Source organism: Phascolarctos cinereus, unplaced genomic scaffold (genome assembly GCF_003287225.1).
Source record: "Phascolarctos cinereus isolate Bilbo 61053 unplaced genomic scaffold, phaCin_HiC Scaffold_2;HRSCAF=192, whole genome shotgun sequence".
Taxonomy (NCBI): domain Eukaryota; kingdom Metazoa; phylum Chordata; class Mammalia; order Diprotodontia; family Phascolarctidae; genus Phascolarctos; species Phascolarctos cinereus.
The window spans coordinates 333,756,376-333,777,370 of record NW_027555625.1 but is presented as its reverse complement, the minus strand read 5'-3'; the positions used below and the strand labels follow the sequence as shown (position 1 = coordinate 333,777,370).

The window sequence follows — 20,995 nt, the reverse complement described above, 5'->3', positions numbered from 1 at the left end:
ACACACACACACACACACACACACAAATACATACATAAACTAACAAGCACACACACAAAGGATGGGATCTTAGTGGACCAGGGAAAGAATGAGGGAGTCTATGGAACACAAACAACCCAGGTGAGATTCTAAGAACACACACAAACACATATAGGAGGAAGAATGAATAGAGACCCAGACACCAAGGACAGAGAGCAGGAGCGCAAACACAACAGGGAGACTGGGAGAAGGGGACGCACAAGGCTGAAGGAGAGGACACAAACTCACTAGATAATGTGGGAGAGGGACCAGGAGGTAAGTCTCCCATAGCTCTAAGTACACACAGACAGAACAGAAGTTGGGGGTTGGGTGGGAGCAGGGCAGGTGGAATTGGCTGGCCCAGGACAGAGTCCATCTCTGGGCAAGTTAGGCAAGAGGGAAGAGGTCTGGTTAGGGCTGGAGTGTGGCAGCAGGTCACCTGAGAACATGATGTAATTCAGCAGGTGGAGCCCATTGCCCCTAAATAAGGCAGTCTTCCAGGCTCCTGTGAACTCAAGACACCTGCTACCTTTCATTGAAATCTTTCAGTTTCAGCTTCAGCTAGAGGTAAAGAAGTCTGATCATGAGGACTCTTGGCATCGTCCTGCTGCTCTCCCTGGCTCTGTGCTGCATCCTGGGTAAGTTTCTCCTTGGGCACACCACCCTCACATTGGAGACAGTAGCCCTCAAACAGCCCTTCATCCAGAGCTCAATTTGACTCTAGCTGCACCCTCAAGGGAGTTTTTAAATGTTAAAGTATGGGGACTAAACACTGGTGAAACAGCTGCATTAAGAGAGCACCTGAGGCTAGAAGCTTTCTCCACAACCATGCTGTATGGGAGGGAACAAGAGTTTTATTAGCCCTGTTTTACAAAGGAGAAAACGGGCACCAAATAGGTGAACTGGGAACACAACTAGGAGATGGGAGACCCCACCTCAGAACCTAGGTCTCCAGGTTATAAGACCCAGAATATAGATTGTACCTGGGTTTGGGCTCTAGAGAAAGGACATTGATAGAGACATCATAGACAGGATTCCTTTTCCAGATAAGAGGTTAGATGAGAATTTTGACTTACATTTATGGAAAAAGTGAGACACAGATGGAGAGACAGAGGCAGAGACAGAGGCAGAGGCAGGAAGACAGACAGACAGACACAGAAATGGAGACAACTCTTGAATTCAGGAAGTCCTCAGTTCAAATCCTGCCTCAAACACTCACTAGCTCTGTGATATCATGTTAGTCACTTAATATCACTCAACCAGTTTCCTTATCTGTAAATTGGGGATAAAAATAGCACCTAATTCACAAGAATGTCATGAAGATATAATGAGACAAACACATAAAGACCTCTGAAAGCCTTAAAGTACTACATAAATGCTACCTCTGGTTTGCTATTTTTGTTGCTGTCATGATTTCATTTGATCCTAAAAACCCTGTAAGTGTCTTAGCAATTGTTACATTTATTTTACACAGGAGAAAGTAGAGTTAAGTGAATTGCTCAGGGCCTTACAGCTGGTGACTGGGTCAGGATGTGGACCTAGATCTCCTCATCCCCAAATCAATACCTTTGCATGCACAGTCTCTTACTTGTGTTGTTTGAGGACAGATATAAGAATGATCTGAGATGTAGTGAAAAGAGCTCTCAGCTTAAGGTCTGGATACTGGACTTGGGATCTTGGCTCTGATTAGTAGCTATGAGACAATAAGCAACTTAATTCATCCCTCTGAGCTTCTGTTTCCTGATGTGTAACTTGGGAATAATAATCATCAGTCTACTTATTTCATGAGATTGTTGGAAGGAAAGGGCTTATATACATACTAAAGTACCACTTCAATTGTTAGCTTCTAGCAAGGATTCTAACAGAACTCTAACATCTGCAGGTTGTTACATAACCACAGGATCATAAAGGGATCTTAGAAATCATCAAGCCCTACCTTCCTCATTTTCATAGATGAGAAAAATTAGGCACAAGGAGGTTATGTGATATGCCCAGGTGCTAAGTGTCTGAGGGGGGATTTGAATCCAGATCTTCTTGATTTTTAGAATGTAAAGACATTCTCTAACACTGTAATTTTCAGAATAGGCAAGGTCTTGTATGAGTTGAGGGTGTATATTTAGTGAGAGCTCCCTTCACAGATGAAATCACAAATCTAAACCCCACTCTGTAGAACAAATTTGTAGGACATTGAGTCCATCCCCCTTCCAGGCCAAAAGTCCCTTCTGCAGATATCCCAGGAAAGAATTACCCAATCTTTGTTTCAAAAATGCTAAAGACAAAAAGCTCATTGTTTCCCAATGTTGTCCATTCCATTTTTAGGGACATTTTTTCTTATTAGAAAGCCCTTACATTGAGCCCAAACAGTAACCCTATACCTATCCATTACCCCATTGTGCTCTCTGGGGTCAACCCAAACAAGTCTAATTCCTTATGGAGATGGAAATATATGATCACAAAGAACTAGCAGAGATTCATCAAGAACAGAACAGCCCTAATTTGCATCCCCTTTTTCAATAGGGCAATTAACCTGGTGAGCTCAATAAACTATTGCAAATGCAGACTGCCTTAGATTATAGAGCAATATTTGACAAATAAACTCATGCTATTCCTGTAGACAAGACAGAGAGTGACGAGCCACACAAGAAGGGGAGGAGATGGCTTCAGAGCTGCTTTCATGGAAACAGTCAAAGTAAAGTCGCAGGATCAAAGATTTAGAGCTAGAAGAGACATTGGAAGTCATTGATCTAATGCCTTCATTTTACAGATGAGGAAAGGGAAGGGCACATAGCTAGAGAGCCTAAATGACCTGCAGCCCATCACAAAAGTAGTAAATGGCAGAGCCACAATTTGAAGATAAGGCCTTTTGACTCCAAATTACATCACTGCATGATGCCACTCCAATCATTCATGCTTGGATATCAACTCACTTGGAAAGAGGTCCCTAGTAGGGGGCTCTAGGTAACTGTGCTTTATCTTCACTGGCTGATAATTTATCAATGACTTTGATAGAGAGAAAAACGGCATGTTTGTCAAATTTTCAGGTGACAAAAAAGCAAGGAGGGTCAGCAAGCACACTCTGAGTGACAGGATTTAAAAAGATTTTGACAGGCTAGAACAGTAGGTCAACTCTAATGAGATAAAATTTTAAGAAGCATATAAGTAAAATTTTACACTTGGGTTCAAAAAATCAATTTCACAAGTACAAGATGAGAGTGTGACTAGCTTACTACAGTTCATCTTTAAAAGATGTAAAGATGTCATGTCAATGGCATACCTGCCAACTCTGGGCTTATCTCCAAGATTCTGGCATTGGCTGTCTTCTCTTTTTTCCCTATATTCCCTCGCATGGTAACATTTTCAGTCCTTGTATATTCAACAATCAACTCAGAGTAGATGACAAGTAGATCTATATAGCTAGCCCTGACTCTCTTGAGCTCCAGTTATATATCAACAATTGCCTATTGGTTTTTCAAAATGGATATCCCAGAAATTCAGGATGTCCAAAGAAAGTATCTTTCACCCAAAATACATCACCCTTCCAAATATCCCTATTACTGTCAAAAACACATCACGATCCTGAACCATTTAGTTATCTCAATTCACAAATGCGGTCTGGCATTCAATTTTTTGATCTTGATAAACTTAGATATGCAATGCCCAATTTTGGCATTTCTATTACCATAACATCCCTTGTGTAAGATTCAGCATCCTTCCACCTAGGGAATCCTGTATCTCCCCACCCCCACCCCCCAAACAGTTTGACAAAGGAAGAGGCCAAGGAGCTCCAGAATGATTATAGTTAGTAGTTGAAGCAATTGAGTTCCTTAACATTAGGAGCAAAATGGTGGATCCCTGTCAAGAGTTAATAATCTTCAGTCTGGGCCATTGGTCAGACCACAGGTTGGATCTCTGCAAAAATCCCAGGAAAGCCCAGTCCTAATTATTGAAATCAAATAAGGGAGGTGAAGCCCTAGAGTACATCACTACTGATTGGTAGATATTTTGTATTTCTGCTTAGTAATGAGTTCATTTCCAAGCTTCGATATCAAGCCAGTGTTTATGGTTAAATGCCCAAATGGTCATGTACTGGACATGAACTGGTCACTGTGTCCTAGTTATGGCTTTCATCAGTCACATTATCTAAGTATCTAAATTATGATTCAGTATCTAAGTTATGATTTTTAACAGGTCACCATGTCCCAGTTTCTACCTTTCACACAGTTTAAGTGAGTGGCTTTTCACTTCTTACAGTGTGTTATGGCTTTTCCCCAACAGGGACCCCATATTTTGCTGTGCACTTACACAGTCACCACCTTTATTCAAACCCTTATCCCCTTTCAACCTTGACCACTGCAATATTTAATCCTCCACTTTGTGTACAGTCTCTCATCTCTCCAGTCCTTCTCCCACCCAGCTGCTGAAATGATTTCCCTAAAGCACAGGTCTAACCAAGTCACTCCCCATTTCAAGTAGTTTTCTAAGCTCCAGTGTTTTTCTGTTATCTGTAGGATCAAATATAAGATTCCTTCACCTGCCCTCTATAGCTCTTCACAAGTTGGCCCCTACTTGCTTCTCCAATCTCCACATCACTCCCCTCCACATGCTCTGCAATCCAGCCATATTGGACTTTTGGACTCTTCTCACACCACACATTGCATCTCCTGTTTCCATCCCTCTGCTCTGGCTGTTCACTATGCCTACAATGCTCTCCCACACTACTGTGTCTTGGAATCTCTAGTTTCCTTCAAGACTCAGTCACCTTCTGCTGAAGTCTGTCCTGATTTTCCCAGCAATTAGTGCCGTCCCATTCAAAGTTACAATGTTTCTGATTTATGTATCCTTTATATACATTGTGTCCCCCATTTAAACATAAGTTCTTTGGAAGCACAGACAGCTTGTCTTTGTATCTGCACGATTTAAAATAGTTCCTAACATAAGATAGGGACTTTAGAAATACTTATTGATTGATTGAACACCCTGTGAAACAGTTATTTTCCCCATTTTACAAAAGAGGAAACACAGCCTTAGGAGAAAGAAAAGTGACCCGCTTGAGACCACACACCTAGTCAGTTTCAGAGCCAAACTTCAACCCTAGGTCTCTAATTCTAGTTCCAGTCTGTTTTCAGCTACATCAACCTGTTTTCCAAGTTATCCATACTAGAGAAAAGTATATCAGAAAAAAAAAACTTGTTAAATAAGCATATTTTGTATTCATTCGGCACTTTGTACATCCTCCAGCACTTTTGGAGCTACTATGTAATTAGTGCTCCACCCCAGCCTCTTTGAAATAAATAGAACAAAGGTTGCCATGCCATTTTGTAAATGGGCAAGCTGAAGTCCAGAACAGTGCAGTGACTGCTCCCATATCATGCAGCTGAGGACAGAGGCATGACTGAAGCCTGGTTCTTCTTCAACCAAATGCTCTGCTTTTAAAGCTTTTTACTCCTGATTCTGGTGGATAGAGATTGACAAGGGTTTTGGATTACTACTAATTTGTCCAGGAATTAGAGTTCTTTTTCTCCCAGCTGATCTACTTTTACTGGGAATCCTTTTCAAACTTCTGAGAAACACAGTAAGCCAGATGGAAAGGCTATTCTCTTACAAAGGAAAACAACTGTCAGCAGAGCTCAGGTGATAATTAAGATTTCCAGAGACCTTAGATTTCTTTCATATGGATTCTCTCTTCTCTAGAGCAAATTTGCTGCCCTGTCCTTTCCTCCACCAACCAACCAACACCTTCCTAGGCTTTTTCATGAGTTACTATGGCCAAAATATGCATTGTCTAAGAACCATCCCTCTAGTGATAAGCATTTGCACAACTAGCTAGGCTGATTACTCAGACCACAAACACCTTCTGAGATTACAGCATTACTAGCACAGAAGGACCTCCCAAAGTTTGTGCTCTCCTAACACAGCCTTCAAGAACTTCAAATGTTATTTGATACCCTGATGAGTCAATAGAAGAAGGTTTTAGTAAAGACAGCTAAGAACAATAATTCAGATTTAGATAAGAGGACTGGGGTTCAAATCTTCCATTTACTACCTGTGTAATCTTGAGTCTCATTTTCCTCATCTGCTAAATCAATGCATTAGTCTAGATGACTCTGAGGTCCTTTCCAGCTCGATGCCTATGATCCTATGAAGGAATGTTATTATTTGCAAAGCATTTTATTTACAGTAGCCCTGCAAAGCCTGTAGCATAGGTATCATTATTACTATTACACAAATTAGGAAACAGTGTCAGAAAGAAGTAACTCTTCCAATATCCCACAAAAGAGTGACTGGCTGAGTCAAGACTGAAACTTCTGGCTCAAAATGCAGTAATCTTTCCAGTTCTCCCATCTGAGGGGAGGGGACCAAGAATGAGAACATGCGAAGAGTCTGATTAAGATGTAACTCATTTTACAAGTCATCTAGAAAGGAGGAGGAAAAACAGCCTCCCAGGATTATGTATTTTACTCACTTGAAAATGGCTATAGAGAATATCAGAGGTAGATGGGTCCTTGAGATGATGAACATGCTAATCACTACATAGAGTTGATGGGTTTAGCATATGGAATAAGACATATATTCTTATGGACTGTCATTGGGGGAATTTGTTTTAATTGACTATTCATATTTATTACATTTTTTTCATTTTTTCCCAATGAGGGGATGTGAAGAAGAAAAATTAGATTTCTATCCATTTTTTTAAGAGAAAAGTGAGTGGGGGGAGATGTTCCATATGTAATATGTTGCCTGCACTTTCAGATGAAGTCATTGCATCAATAAAATTGAAAGGGAGCCCAAAGAAGGGACAGTGAAAGATGTTCTTACATCACATTTTTGTGTAGGATAGACTTGCTCCAGGAACTCCCTAAGAGTGTAACCAGTGGACTAATTATGAATATTTATGACCAAGTAAAGAAAGCAAACTATTTAATTTTATAGATCAAATTAATGATTTTTTTAAAAGTCTAGGATGTCTCTCTGGTTGCAAATCTAGATGCTTCAAAGCGTGGTGGTGCCCTTGATAGAAAAAAGGATAGCAGAAAGGAGGGTAGGTTTTGGGGAGAATATGATGAGTTTTCATTTTGAAAGTGATAAGACTGAGGATGCTTGTGGGACTTCCAGGATTAGGTGTCCAATGGATAGTCCATGAGGTAGAATTGGAGCTCAGAAAAGACATGAGGGATGTCTATGTAGCTTTCTGAATCATCTGCAAAGAGATGACATTGAACCTATGGGAGCTGATCAAGTCAGTAAGAGAGAGAATGTTGAGAGAGAAGAGAGCCCAAGGCAAAGCCCTGGAGTATGCTCATGCAAAGGGTTCAGGATATGTATAATAAGTCAACAAAGCAGATTGTGATGGAGCTGTCAAACAAGAAGGAGGAAAACCAGAAGAGAGCAATGCCATGGAAACCCAGAGAGGAGAGAATGCTTGGGATGTTGGAATGGTCAACAACATTGAAAGTTTCAGAAAGACATCAAAGATCAAAGAAAAAGATGGTTTTTTGCAGCAGAGCTCTTTATTGTTTTTTTATAATATAAACTTATTTATTTTTAGTTTTCAACATTCACTCCCACAGGTTTTTGAATTCCAAATTTTCACCCCATCTCCCCCCTCCCCCCCATCCCAAGGTGGCATGCATTCTGAATATCCCTTCCCCTAGTCTGTCCTCTCTTCTGTGTCTCTCCCTTCTCTTATCCCCTTCCCCATCTATTTTCCTGTAGGGCAAGATAGGCTTCTGTACCCCATTTCCTCTATTTCTTATTTCAAAGTAGCATGTGAAAACATTTTTTTAAACATACGTTTTTAAAACTTTAGGTTTCAAATTTTCTCTCTTCCTCCCTCCCTACCCATCCTCATTGAAAAGGCAAGCAACTCAATATAGGTTGTACATGTGCAGTTATGCAAAACACATCCATAGTAGACATGTTGTGAAAAACTAACTCTATTTCCCTTAATCCTATCCTGCCCTCCCATTTATTCAATTCTTTCTTTTGACCCTGTCCCTCCTCTGAAGTATTTACTTCTGATTACCTCCTTTCCCAATCTGCCCTCCTCTCTATCATCCCCCTGCTCTCTTCTCCCCTTCTCCCCCTATTTTCCTGTAGGGTAAGACAGATTTCCATACCCAATTGGATCTGTATGTTATTCCCTCCTTAAGCCAAATCCTATGAGAATAAGATTCACTCATTTCCTCTCACCTTCCCCCGTTTCCCCTACACTGTAAGAGACTTTTCTCTTCTCTTTTTTTGTGTGTGAGATAATTTACCCCATTCTACCTCTCCCTTTCTTCTTCTCTGAGTATAATCCTCTTTCATCCCTTAATTTTATTCTCCAGATATGACCCCTCAATCTTCAACTCACCCTGTGCCCTCTATCTATCTACATATGCATACATATTATTTTTTATTTATGATTTCTCTTTCATGTTTACCTCTTCATGTTCCACTTGAGTTCTGTATTTGAAAGTCAAATTTTCTATTCAGCTCTGGTCTTTTCATCAAGAATGCTTGAAAGTCCTCTATTTCACTGAATGACCATATTTTCCCCTAAAGGATTGTACTCAGTTTTGCTGGGTAGGTGATTCTTGGTTGTAATCCTATCTCCTTTGCCCTCCAGAATATTATATTCCATGCCCTGTGGTCATTTAATGTAGAAGCTGCTAAATCTTGTGTTATCCTGATTGTGTTTCCACAGTACTTGAACTGTTTCCTTCTGGCAGCTTGTAATATTTTCTCCTTGACCTGGGAACTCTGGAATTTGGCTATAATATTCCTAGGAGTTTTCCTTTGGGGATCTCTTTCAGGAGGAGATCTGTGGATTCTTTCAATTTCTATTTTGCCCTCTGGTTCTAATATATCAGGGCAGTTTTCCTTGATAATTTCTTGAAAGATGATGTCTAGGCTCTTTTTTTGATCATGGCTTTCAGATAGTCCAATAATTTTTAAATTCTCTCTCCTGGATCTATTTTCCAGGTCAGTTGTTTTTCCAATGAGATATTTCACATTGTTTTCTAATTTTCATTCTTTTGGATTTGTTCTACTGTGTCATGATTTCTCATAAAGTCACTATCTTCCAATTGCTCTATTCTAATTTTTAAGGAAGTATTTTCTTCAGTAAGCTTTTGGACTTCCTTTTCCATTTGGCCAATTTTGTTTTTAGGGCATTCTTCTCCTCATTGGCTTTTTGGACCTCTTTTGCCATTTGGGTTAGGCTGTTTTTTTAAGGTGTTATTTTCTTCAGTATTTTTTTTGGGTCTCCTTTAGCAAGCTGTTGACTTGTTTTTCATGATTTTCTTGCATCACTCTCAATTTTTCCTCTACTTCCCTTACTTGCTTCTCAAAATCCCTTTTGAGCTCTTCCAAGGCCTGGGACTGATTCATATTTTTCTTGGAGTCTTTGGATGTAGGAGGTTGGACTTTGTTGTCTTCTTCTGGTTGTATATTTTGATCTTCTTTTTCACCAAAGTAATATTCTATGGTCTGACTCTTTTTGCTCTGCTTGCTCATCATCCCAGACAATTACTTGAGTTTTAAACTCTTTGTTAAGGTCAGAGTCTGCTTCCAATGTGGAGAATGCATTGTCCCAAGCTTCAGGGGTTTGTAAAGCTGTTTTCAGAGGTACTTGTAGGGACCTGTAAATTATCAGTTCTTCCAAGGTGGTATGATAAGGGGTGAGGTGTTTACTCATTTCCTGGCCTGTGACTACAAGTACTCCTTTCTGTCCTGTAACTGTGAGGAAGGGTTCCTCTCCACAGCCACTCCAAACTCCATCATACCAGCATTCCTCCTCACCCCAGCACCGCTGCCCAGAACTGTGACCCAGATCCAAACATGGACAAAGCAAGAGATTCTTGCCTCAGCACTGGCAAAGAGATCCCTATAATCCCTCTCTGATCAGCCACTGGATTCCCCTTCAGTCTGTAAGCTGGAAGCTCGGGAAGCAGCTGCCCCCCCACCAGACCACACTCTTGGGGAATGGAGCTGAAACCCCACCTTCCTGTCTCAGCACCAACAGAAACAGACTTTTCCCACTGACCTTCTAAGTTGTCTTTGGCATTCATGGATTGAGGAGTCTGGAAACCTCCACAGCTGCCCACAATTCAGTCCTCTGAGGCATGCTCCAGGTTCACTGCAGCCTGTGCCCCATGCCACACTGTGCTGCTCTCCCAGCCTGGTGTGATACACCTTTCTGATCAATCATCCAGGTTCTCTTGGGATGGAAATTTGTTTCGCTCTGTGTTTTTGTGGGTTCTGCTGCTTCAGCATTTGTTTAGAGTGATTTTTTATGAGTATTTGGAAGGGTTTGGAGGAGACCTCAAGCAAGTCATTGCTTTTACTCTGCCATCTTGGCTCTGCCCTCAATCAGAGATAAAGATTGAGAAAAGGACATTGAATTTAGCAGTCAGGAGATTATTAGTAACTTTTAATAGAGTGGTAATTATCCAAACACACCAAGCAAGCTCTCATTTTTCTGACTGCTCAATCTCCTTCACTTGAAATACCCTTCCTTCCTATGTATGCCTGTCAAAATATCATTTCCAAAACCACATTCCTCCAAGAAGTCTTGGCCTTTTCCACAGTACTTATCAGACTTTGCATTGCCTTATATTTATTTGTATTTCTACCTTTTCTTGTGGGAAGGTCTCTTGTCTTATTTATCTTTGTACCCCATTTCAGCTCCCCCAACATTATAGAATCTCAATAAACTTGATTAACTTAAAAGAAGAATAATATAGAACATAGAATGTAAAACACAGACTGTTAGAGCTGAAAGTGACCTTTGATCCTGAAACATGAGGTGACAGAACTGGAAGGGAACCCTTAGATTATCTAGTTTAACTGAAAGGAAAGTGAAATGCAGTGACAGAAAGAGACTGGTCCAAGGTCACACAGTGATTGACTAGCACAGTAAGGACTAAACCCCAGGTGTCCTGATTCCCAGAGCCAAGGATTTTTAAGTGAAATAATGGGTAGAAAAATAGCTGTATCTTTGTTCAGTTGACTGGACTTTTGTCTAATTCTGCACACATTTCATGGGGCTGGGGTTTGTGAAAAGACCCTTGTGATGGCATCTAGCAGGCTTCAGAGACACAGAGGGGTGGGTGAAGAGGCTGTGGCTGTAATCTGGGCTCCTCTGGCTCCCTTATTCTCCTTCCCCCACCACCAAAGTATCTGTCTTACAGACAAGGAAAACCTAACCTTTTAAAAATTTGTTTCCTAGATACTGCACGAGCTGAAATCCTAGATGTAAGAAGAGCTTCTACTTTATCACGTTAACACATCTCCTGTGCCATGGTGAAAGGACCATTGATTGACACAATCCATTCAGTATTCAGCACCCAATGGCATTCAGCTCCAGAATGACACCAGTCTTTTACCTAAGATCAAAAATTACTTCCTCTTTCTGTACCTCAGCTTCCTTCACAATTAAATGAAGAGATGGGACAAAATGATCTGTGACGTTCTATGTATTCTATGTTCTGAGCTCCCTTTCAGCTTTGTTCTGACATTCTTTGTTCTGTGTCTGAGATTGTTCTAGCTCTGACATTCTGTATGTCCACTGCAGCTTTCACATTTTGTGGTGTGTGCTTCACATTCCATGTTCTATATTCTCCCTTCCAGTTCTGATCCACTGTGCTCTACACTCTGACATTCTGTGTTTTATGTTCTAAACATGCTTTTAGTTAGGAAGACCTGGGTTAGAGCCCTGTGTCAGTCCCCTACTGTCTATATGACTCTGAGTAACTCAGTTAACCTTCAGGCAACCCCAGGAAACTAAAGTTATTAACTATAACAGAACAGTTACAGATCTGCAAGGATTAAGGATACCAAGAATTCCATGTGACAATGAATTCACAAGTCCCTTCCACCCCCATCCCTAAAAAAGGGTCACACAAGTAACTCCAGAATCCATTCAAAGTAAATACAAAGTAATTTCAGGAAGAAGAGCTGCCTCGTATGGAAGATCCTATTTGAGTTGAGCCATGAAGTGAGGTAGGGATGCCAAATAGAGTGAGAAAGGAGGACATTTCAGGCCTGGGGAGCCACCTCTGCACACATACAAAGGTTCTAGGGGATGGAATGTAGAGCCAGGGGAACAACAGCTAGACCAGTTTGGAGGTGTTGCTCAACAGGAAACATCCCATAAAGCAAGGAGCTATACTGACCTAACCATGGTGGTCAACTATGGTCAGAGAAGCTCCACAACAGATTCTTTATGGTAGCCTTGTGTGAGTGGATGGTCTTTCCTAAAGGAATCCATAAGCACAGTAGAGGTATTCAAGCCAAGGCTGGATGGATTTTTGTGAGGTACACTGGAGAGGGGAATCCCTGTTAAGTACTGGTTCCAGTTAAAATCCCACCTTGTACAGGAAGTCTTTCCTAATCCCCCTTAATTTAGTGCCTTCCCTCTATTCATGATTTCCAATTTATTCTATGTGTAGTCTATATAATTTGTTGTTGTGGAGTCATTTTCAGTAATGTCCAACTCATTGTGACCCCATTTGGGGGTTTTCTTAACAAAGATATTGGAGTGGTTTGCTATTTCCTTCTCTGGCTCATTTTATAGATGAAGAAACTGAGGCAGAGTTAAGTGACTTGCCCAGGGTTGCACAGGTAGTATATATCAGAGATTGGATTTGAACTCAAGTCTTCCTGACTCCAGGCCTGGCACACTCTCCCATGTGCCACCTAGCTATATATAATTGTTTGTATGTTATCTCCCCCATTAGACTGTTGATGGCAGTCTTGCTATCAACAGGCAGTATTTTCTCCCTACCTCTTGATGACAGGACTGTCCTTTATGTTTCTTTAAGTCTTCAGTGCTGACCATAGTGCCTGAAACATAATAAGTGCCTAATAAATGTTTATTGACTGATAGATTGAATGGTTGGTATAAACCCCTCCCAGTTCTGAAGGTCTGAGTATTTGGGTATCTGTGATACAGTAGGAGAATCAATCTGTTTTATTACTCTTCCAGCCGGTCTGCTATTCCAAACCAGGATGCACTAAAGAATATAGCCCTGTCTGTGGCACTGATGGAATGACTTACAGTAATGAATGCGTGCTGTGTCAGGAAAATAAGTAAGTATCACCATGACTTTCTTTAGAGATAACATTTAAAAGCTCAATGTGCTCTCTTCATAGGACTGGGAACTTAAGATGACCTTAGAGATCATCAAGTCATCTAGTAGAGTTCTTTTCTTTTCTTTCTTTTTTTTTTTTGATGAGACAATTGGGGTTAAGTGACTTTCCCAGGGTTGCACAGCTAGTAAGTGTTATGTGTCTGAGACTGGAATTGAACTCAGGTCCTCCTGACTCCAAGGCCAGAGCTGTATGCACTGCACCACCTAGCTGCCCCCACCTAGTAGAGTTCTTAACCAGGGAGTCCAGGGTGGCCCTTGTCAAAGAGGTCAGTGGAAAAACCATGGGGTCCATGAACCTGAATGAGAAAAAAAAATACATCTTTATTTTTGCTAACCTCAAACTGAAATTTCTCATTTCCTTCAATTATAAAAGTAGGCAACAAACTGAAAATGGGTCCATTGGCTTCACCAAACTGTCAAATAGGTGATCTCTCTGTCATTTTCTCTGCCTGCCTGTCTGTCTGTCTCTCTCTCTCAAGCTGATTTGCTTGCTATTCCCTCCATGTGAAATTCCACCTCCTCCCTTTCTGCCTTTGCATGGGATGTACCCTGTGCCTGGAATGCCATCCCTCCATGGCTGTGCCTCTTGGATTCCCCGGCTCCAACAAGGCTCTCTTTCAATTAGCACCTACTATGTGAAGTAGGTGATTTTTCCCAATCTTCCCAGTTGTTGTCATTCTCATTTTTCCAACCAATTACTTTGTGCTTATTGACTATACAATTTGTGTTTCACTCAAATAGATTGAACTCCTTGAGGGCAAGGATCGTTTTATTTCTATTGTGGTTTTGTTTTTTCTTTTTTTATTCCTAGTGCCTAGAGCACTGCCAGGGCTTAATAAATGCTTGCTGAATTGAATTAAATGGAATTTGAAAGATTCCTCAAAATATAGAATACCAGATCAGGAAGGGGACCTTATAGATTATGCAAGTTAGCCACTATATTTTAAAGAAAAAGAAACTGAATTGCAGGGAAGATAATTAACCTATCCAAGCTCATACAGATCATTAGCAAAAGAGCTATAATGCATATCTGATCCACAATTTGTAGTTCACTGCTCTTTCCTAAGGGCTACCCAATCCGGCCTCAGACACTTACTAGCTGCGTGTCTATGGGCAAGTCACTTAGCCTTGTTTACCTCGGTATTATCATATGTAAAATGATCTAGAGAAGGAAATGGCAAACCACTCCAGTTGCTGTTGTTCATCCTTTGTCCTCAAAGAGGATCTGTATCTTTGCTGAGAAAACCCAAATGGGGTCATGAAGAGTAGGACACGACTGAAAGGACTGAAGGACATTAACAACAACAAAGGAGTTCAAAAGAGGAAGACTTCACTGAGTTGTGGAGGAGTAAGGGAGGTGGAGAAGGGGACACTTGAAGGAGGAATATGATTTGGACCAACTTAAGGAAAGGGGAGGACCTTCCATGCCAAGGTAATAATTTGATGAAAGGGGCAAAGGAGGATTGTGCCTGCTGAGACTATGGAATTGGAGGGCTAAGGTTGAGATTGAGGATTAAAACCTAAATTTCTTCCCTGTATAGGACACATTTCCAAATTATCCTCCAGTTTTACCCTAGCTTTGTTTTCCATCAAAGGCTTCCTCCTTACTGGGGACTGGGATAGTAGAGAACTATCCAAACCTGATACACTAGCTTGGTCCCACACCTGGGTCTCTCAGTGTGAGGGATTATGAAGAACCCCCATTTCCTGGTCCTGGTTTGGTATTTTGAGACATTCCAAGTGCCTGATGGTTTCAATGCATTTACAAATGTTGCTAAGGTAAACTTGGAATCATTTGGTAATTTTCCCATGGTCTGGCTAAGTTATTGACATGAACTTGCATCTGTATCAGCATTGGCGGGGGGGGGGAACAGAAATAAGATGTCCTTGACTTTTAGAAATCCAGCCAAGTTCCAAGATAAAATCATCAACTCATAAAACACAGAAAGTCAGAATTGGAAATGACCTTAGAACACAAAGCTTAACATGTACCTGTACCTTAAACACATATTTTCCTATTGAATAGAACCTTTACAATTATCACCTCATTTGATCCTCACAACAACCTTGGGAGGAAGGTGCTATTATTAGTCATTTTGAAGATGAGAAAACTGAGGCAAAAAGAGATTAAGTGACTTGCATAGGGTCATATAGCTGGTGAGTGTCTGAGATTGGATTTGAATTCAGATCTTCCAGAGTCTAGGCTCCGCACCTCTATCTATTGTGCTTTCTAGCTGCACTTGATCTTATCCAGAGGAAATAGATGAACCAATAAGATGAAGTTTGAAAGCTCTGGATTTAATCGAGAGAACAGAAAGTGAAACAGGGTGGGAGGAAAAGTGTAAAGGAGGGGATATTAATCACTGCCTTTCAATATAGGAAGGATTGTTGAGGTAGGAAGAATGCACTTTGTTCTGCTTAGCACTAAAAGGCAGAAACAAGAAGTAATGAGCATAAATTTCCAAGAGGCTGATTCAAAACAAGTTTCTGTCAAAATAAAACCTGGCCATCCATGAAATAGCTAATCTTTTGATACTCTTTGTTCTAAAGTTCCTTCTAACTTTTGCCTTCTGTGCTTTAAGGTTCCTTCCTACTCTAATGGTCTATCTCACCCTTGTTCTAATAATGACTTCTTAGGCAAAATTTTCTTTCCTGCTTCAAGGACTAGGTTTTTATAATAGTGGTGACTCACAGTGCTCTATCTTTTCATTTCTTCTACAGGTTAAGAGCTGTTCCTGTCCAAATCCAAAAAAAAGGAAGGTGCTGAGGAACCAAAATATCCTGGGTCCCAGTAGGACAGCATAATGGCTGGCCAGCCTGATTCTTTAATAAATGTGTAAGATTGATTCTTGCTGTTTATGTGATTTCTCATGAAAAAAAAAACATGTGTTGGAGAAAGAAAGTATGGCATTGTATATAGAAGACTGGCCTCTGGGTCAGTTTAAATCCTGCCCCTGACCCTCTATTGCCTTGTGGGTTCAAGCCCTGCTCCTGACTCCTACTGTCTGTATGACACATCACCTATCAGTCCCCCAGGCAATGCTTCAAGATTATAAAATGCAGAGAATATTCTTACTTGCATTGGTAAAAGGAACTACTCACCAGAGGTTCCACATAATGATAAAATCATTATGTGGGGTTAGGAACAGGGACTAGGAGGACTATAACTGCTTTCATTTTTATAAGACTTTAAAGATATTTATCATAGTTTATGCCATTCAGTGCTCACTAATACTGTCTATGTAGCACAAATATTCCCATCACCATTTTATATGTAAGAATTCTGAAGGTCAGAAGGGAGAAGTGATTTGCCTGGAGGATGGGGACATCACAGAATCGTAGAAGTTTAGAATTGGAAGGAAACTCATAGACCATTTATTCAAATCCCATCATTTTTATGTTAACTGTTCATTTTACAGATGGAAGATCAGAGAGGTTCACCAACTTGCCCAAGATCACATGGCTAGTTTATAGAGATGAGATTCAAACTCTGATTATCTGAATCCAAATCCAGTGATGTCTTCATTATACCATCCTTTCAATAAGGACACTATGATTAAAGGAAATGGGTGATTTTTCCTCCCCAATTTCTGTGAAAGATGCATTGCATATTAAAAAGAAATAATCATTAGAGGAAATTGAGGAACAGAAGAGAGAAAACATGATGGAGAACCTTCTGGTGGGGATCAGTTAAGGGGGAAAAATAAGATAAGATATTGTCATGGATGAGTAAAAGAGGAGCAGGGCCAGAAGATGATAGATAAAAAGTTGAGGAAACAAAACCCCAATAGTGCTTGGATGTACACTACAAAGTGAAATGAAGACTTCCTTGGATTCTCTGAAAGCCCCCAGGAATTCCTGCTCAAGTCCACATCAGAATAGCTGACACATTCTTGACTTGCTTTAATGATCATTTCATTCTCCCAAAGCCTCATTTTGATATTCTAGGCACAGGGAAATACATCTCACGATAGTGGGAACTTGCTTCACTGAAGTTATTGAAGAACAAAAACCAAGGCTGTAGTGAAGGGCACGGGACAGTCTCTTGTGAAGCCACCCAGGTTCAGGCCTGTCTCCTCATTCTGCCATGTAGTAGCAATACACATAAAGTCCAACCAGGAACTGGCCAGCTTGGTCAGGACTGATAGCTACCTCACCAAAAGTGCCTGCTGCCCTCTGCCAAGGCACATTTGCCACCAAATAAAATATTCAGAGGAGTTTTATAAATCTACTGATATGCAATGACTATATCACTATGATTCTTAACAATCAGCATCAGAAATCAGCAGCAAAACAACAGACAGAGGTAGACATAATTTCTTCAGGGCTTACTGCTAACACCTTATCCAGAAACGGTCTCTAGTGTGTCTGGTGACCTGTTCTCCTCATCTTCCCCTGGGGATAAGTGCCAAATGTGACCAGACTGGCTCAGGGAAGAAGAGATGAAAGGAACACCCATTCTAGACCTGCTGCTGAAACATGGGGACACTGGTGAAGGAGGAAAGACAGGGACTTGGGAGTAAGTTACCACTCCATCATAGAGTTTGTGACTGAGGAGATACAATATGGATATAATCTGGCACACATCCTAGTTTTTGAGAGGGCAGATGTCAAAGGATTCAGAGTTCAGATCTGTCCTCAAACACTTAGTAGCTGTATGACCCTGGGGAAGTCACTTAACCCTATTTGCCTGTTTCCTCATCTGAAAAATATATGTGGTGAGTTTGACACAATTACTAGACACTACTTTTAATAAACCAAGGATAGAATCATAGATGGCATATTTATCAGATTCCCAGGTGATGAAAATCAATGAAAGATAATTAACCAATCAGATAAAAATGTTCAAATCCAAAGGGATCTCAATAGACTATACATATGTGTGTGTGTGTATATAGATATAGATATAGATATAGATATATCTATATATATATATATATATGTGTGTATATATATATAGATATATTATATCTATATATATATATATGTGTATATATATAGATATTATATATGTATATATAGAGATATATCATATCTATATATGCATATATATAGATATGTTATATCTATATATATGCATATATATATAGATATTATATCTATATATATATACACACACACATACATACACACACACATATATACACACACACACATATACATACACACACAGACATATATATATACACACACACACACACACACACACACACACACACACACACACACACATACAGTTTAGTGAGATGATATTTATAGGGATTGGTTTAAAGTCCTGCACATGGCCTCAGAAATCAAGTGTGCAAATTCAGGGTGGAGGAATCAAAGATAGAAAATAGTTCTGTGGGAGGAAAAAACTGGGGATTTTAGTGGACTACAAGCTCAATGTTATGTCTCCAGTATAACAGGGCATCTAAAAGAGATGAAGCATTCATTAAGTGTTACTCTCTCCAGGCACTTTAATAAGCACTAGAGACACACATACAAGCAAATAAGACAAGTCTGCCTTCAAGGAGCTTATGAAGATAATAGCTAAAGGGGAGCTGGTAAGTGGGGGGAAAGGACCTCAGAAAGGGTATCTTTCCAGGTTAGGAAGGCAGATGATGACAAAGGGAGAGAAGTCCAGAGATTGAGTTAAGTAGTTGGGTTTCAATCTTAGATTGCATGGGAAACATCACATCTCAGACAAAGAAGTTCCTAGTCCTGCTGCACTCTGTTGTGATCAGACCACATCTCCACACCAGGAAGCAGGCAGACCAGTGAGATATAGGAGAAAAGCTCAGGTTCAATTCTAGAGTGAGATTAATGACAAACTGGAGCAGGCGCAGAGAAGAACAAAAATCAGAGCAGTGGGAGCCCAAGAGGCCAGGCCATTTCCTTCAGTTGATGGAACTCTGATCAAGAGAAGAAGACTTATACAGAACATCATAGTTATCCCCAAGTACCTGAGAAATTCCCATGGGAAAGAACTTTATCTGCTGGCCATAGAGTACAGAAATAAGAGCAATGGGTCACTCACAGTAAGGAGCATTTAGGAACGATAGAAAGAGAAGCTTCCTAATATTAAGATCTATCCAAATAAGGAAGGGGTTGAGATGCATGTGATAGGTTTCCATCCCTGGAAGCTTTTAAGCAGAAACTGTAGGATCACTTTTTGGGAAGTTTGTAGGAGGAGATTCAGCTCAGTAACAGGTTGAACCTGATGACATCTAAGTTCAATTCAATCCTGGATGTCACAGTCTAGCCAGGGCTTCACGTGAATCCAGAGGCATGTTCATTTTCTTTCAGGTGATTTGGCTCAGCCTTGCTAATTTATACCCAACTGTCCTGGGTGATACGGGAATCAAATAAATTTCCTGAATTAGAATCATTGGACAGACATCCTTTCCTTCTTTCCCAACTCCTTCATGGCTCCCAAGTAATACTTGGAGGGAGCTCTTGAAATGCCAACACGGTCCTGAGATTTAAATGTGTCCACTATGGGGTGATGTGGTTCTATCCTCTGACCTTCCCTGTCCACCAAGTCTAGACAGCTGCCCACTGATCAAAGCCGGCATAAGGTATCAGGGTTGCCAGGAACGGATGTACCCAAATACTGCAAAGCATGAGCTTGTGGTTGGAATTAGATTTGCCAAGTCATGCATTTTCCAAATTGGAAGAAAAATTGAAACACTTAAGAAAATATGAAATGTCAGATTTTAATGCATAAAATATAGTATGTCAGAGCTCAGAGGTTCTCAGGCAGCAAAATTTCAACTCATACAGGATCACAGTCTGTCAAAGTGACTGTGAAACACATTATCTAGTGGAAAACTGCAACTGCCACATGGTACACATGACTGATGATGCCACATACTACACACCTGAGCCATATAAGCAGTGTGCAGACCCTGCTCCAGATTTCCTGGTGAAGGACCAGGATCAGTCTGTGTGAAATACTCTGTATCCTGACTACCTATGAGAAGGAACTGTACATGATCAGGTTTCCCAGCAAAGTCTCAGACAAATATCTGAGCAAAAAGTAGGAACCATACATTGTTGGGTCAGTACACTGAGGAGAACATTTTGATACTGGGCAAATTTTTTGAAGTCTTTAACTATAAGACCATTGAACAACAACAACAAAAAAAACCTATAAGATTGCTGTGCACCTGGGTGACATTGGGGTCATATGGGATTGCAAGCCTCCTGACTTGTGGAGCTCTTCAACTATGCTGATAAGATAATTAAGCACAAGCTGTGCCATCAGGGCAGGTGTCAGGAGTCTGAAAGAACAATGCAGACAAGGGTGTAGCTCTCAGCCTGGATGATGTCAAGCAACTTGTCCACTGTGAGAGCCTCCAGGGCCATCCTTCTGGGATGACATATGACAACAATGAGGCCTGATGCAAGGCCTCATTTTTTTTGGGGGGGGGGCTAGGTAAGGGGGTTAAGTGACTTTCCCAGTGTCACACAGCTAATAAGTGTCAAATGTTTGGTCTGAGACTAAATTTGAACTCAGGTCTTCCTGACTTCAGGGTCAGAGCTCTATCCACTGAGCCACCTAGCTACCCCTGGGTTTCTTAAATGTGTGTAATATAAGCAGTTCTTCACCTGACATCCATAAAAATTCTGATAACTATTCCACCATAATTGTTTTCTTTGTACTGTACTTTAAACACTTAAAATGTTCTCAAAATGGTCCATCACACACACACACACACACACACACACACACACACACACACACATACATACACACACACACACACCCATTAAGAACTTCTACTCTAATGGATTAAATCAGAGCCCCCCTGTGGCCAGTAACTCATCTTTACCTTATGAAGATAAATTCAAGAATT

General features: G+C 40.6%; 1 protein-coding gene across 1 annotated transcript; it reads left to right on the top strand.

Annotated features, from left to right (window-relative positions):
* The first annotated feature begins 601 nt into the window (after positions 1 to 601).
* Positions 602 to 20,540, top strand: LOC110216752 (serine peptidase inhibitor Kazal type 1). The gene is given in 7 exon segments (XM_078149179.1): positions 602 to 656; positions 19,871 to 20,075; positions 20,077 to 20,182; positions 20,184 to 20,276; positions 20,279 to 20,315; positions 20,318 to 20,419; positions 20,422 to 20,540. Coding segments are annotated over 7 exon segments (717 nt in total).
* The last annotated feature ends 455 nt before the right edge of the window (positions 20,541 to 20,995 follow it).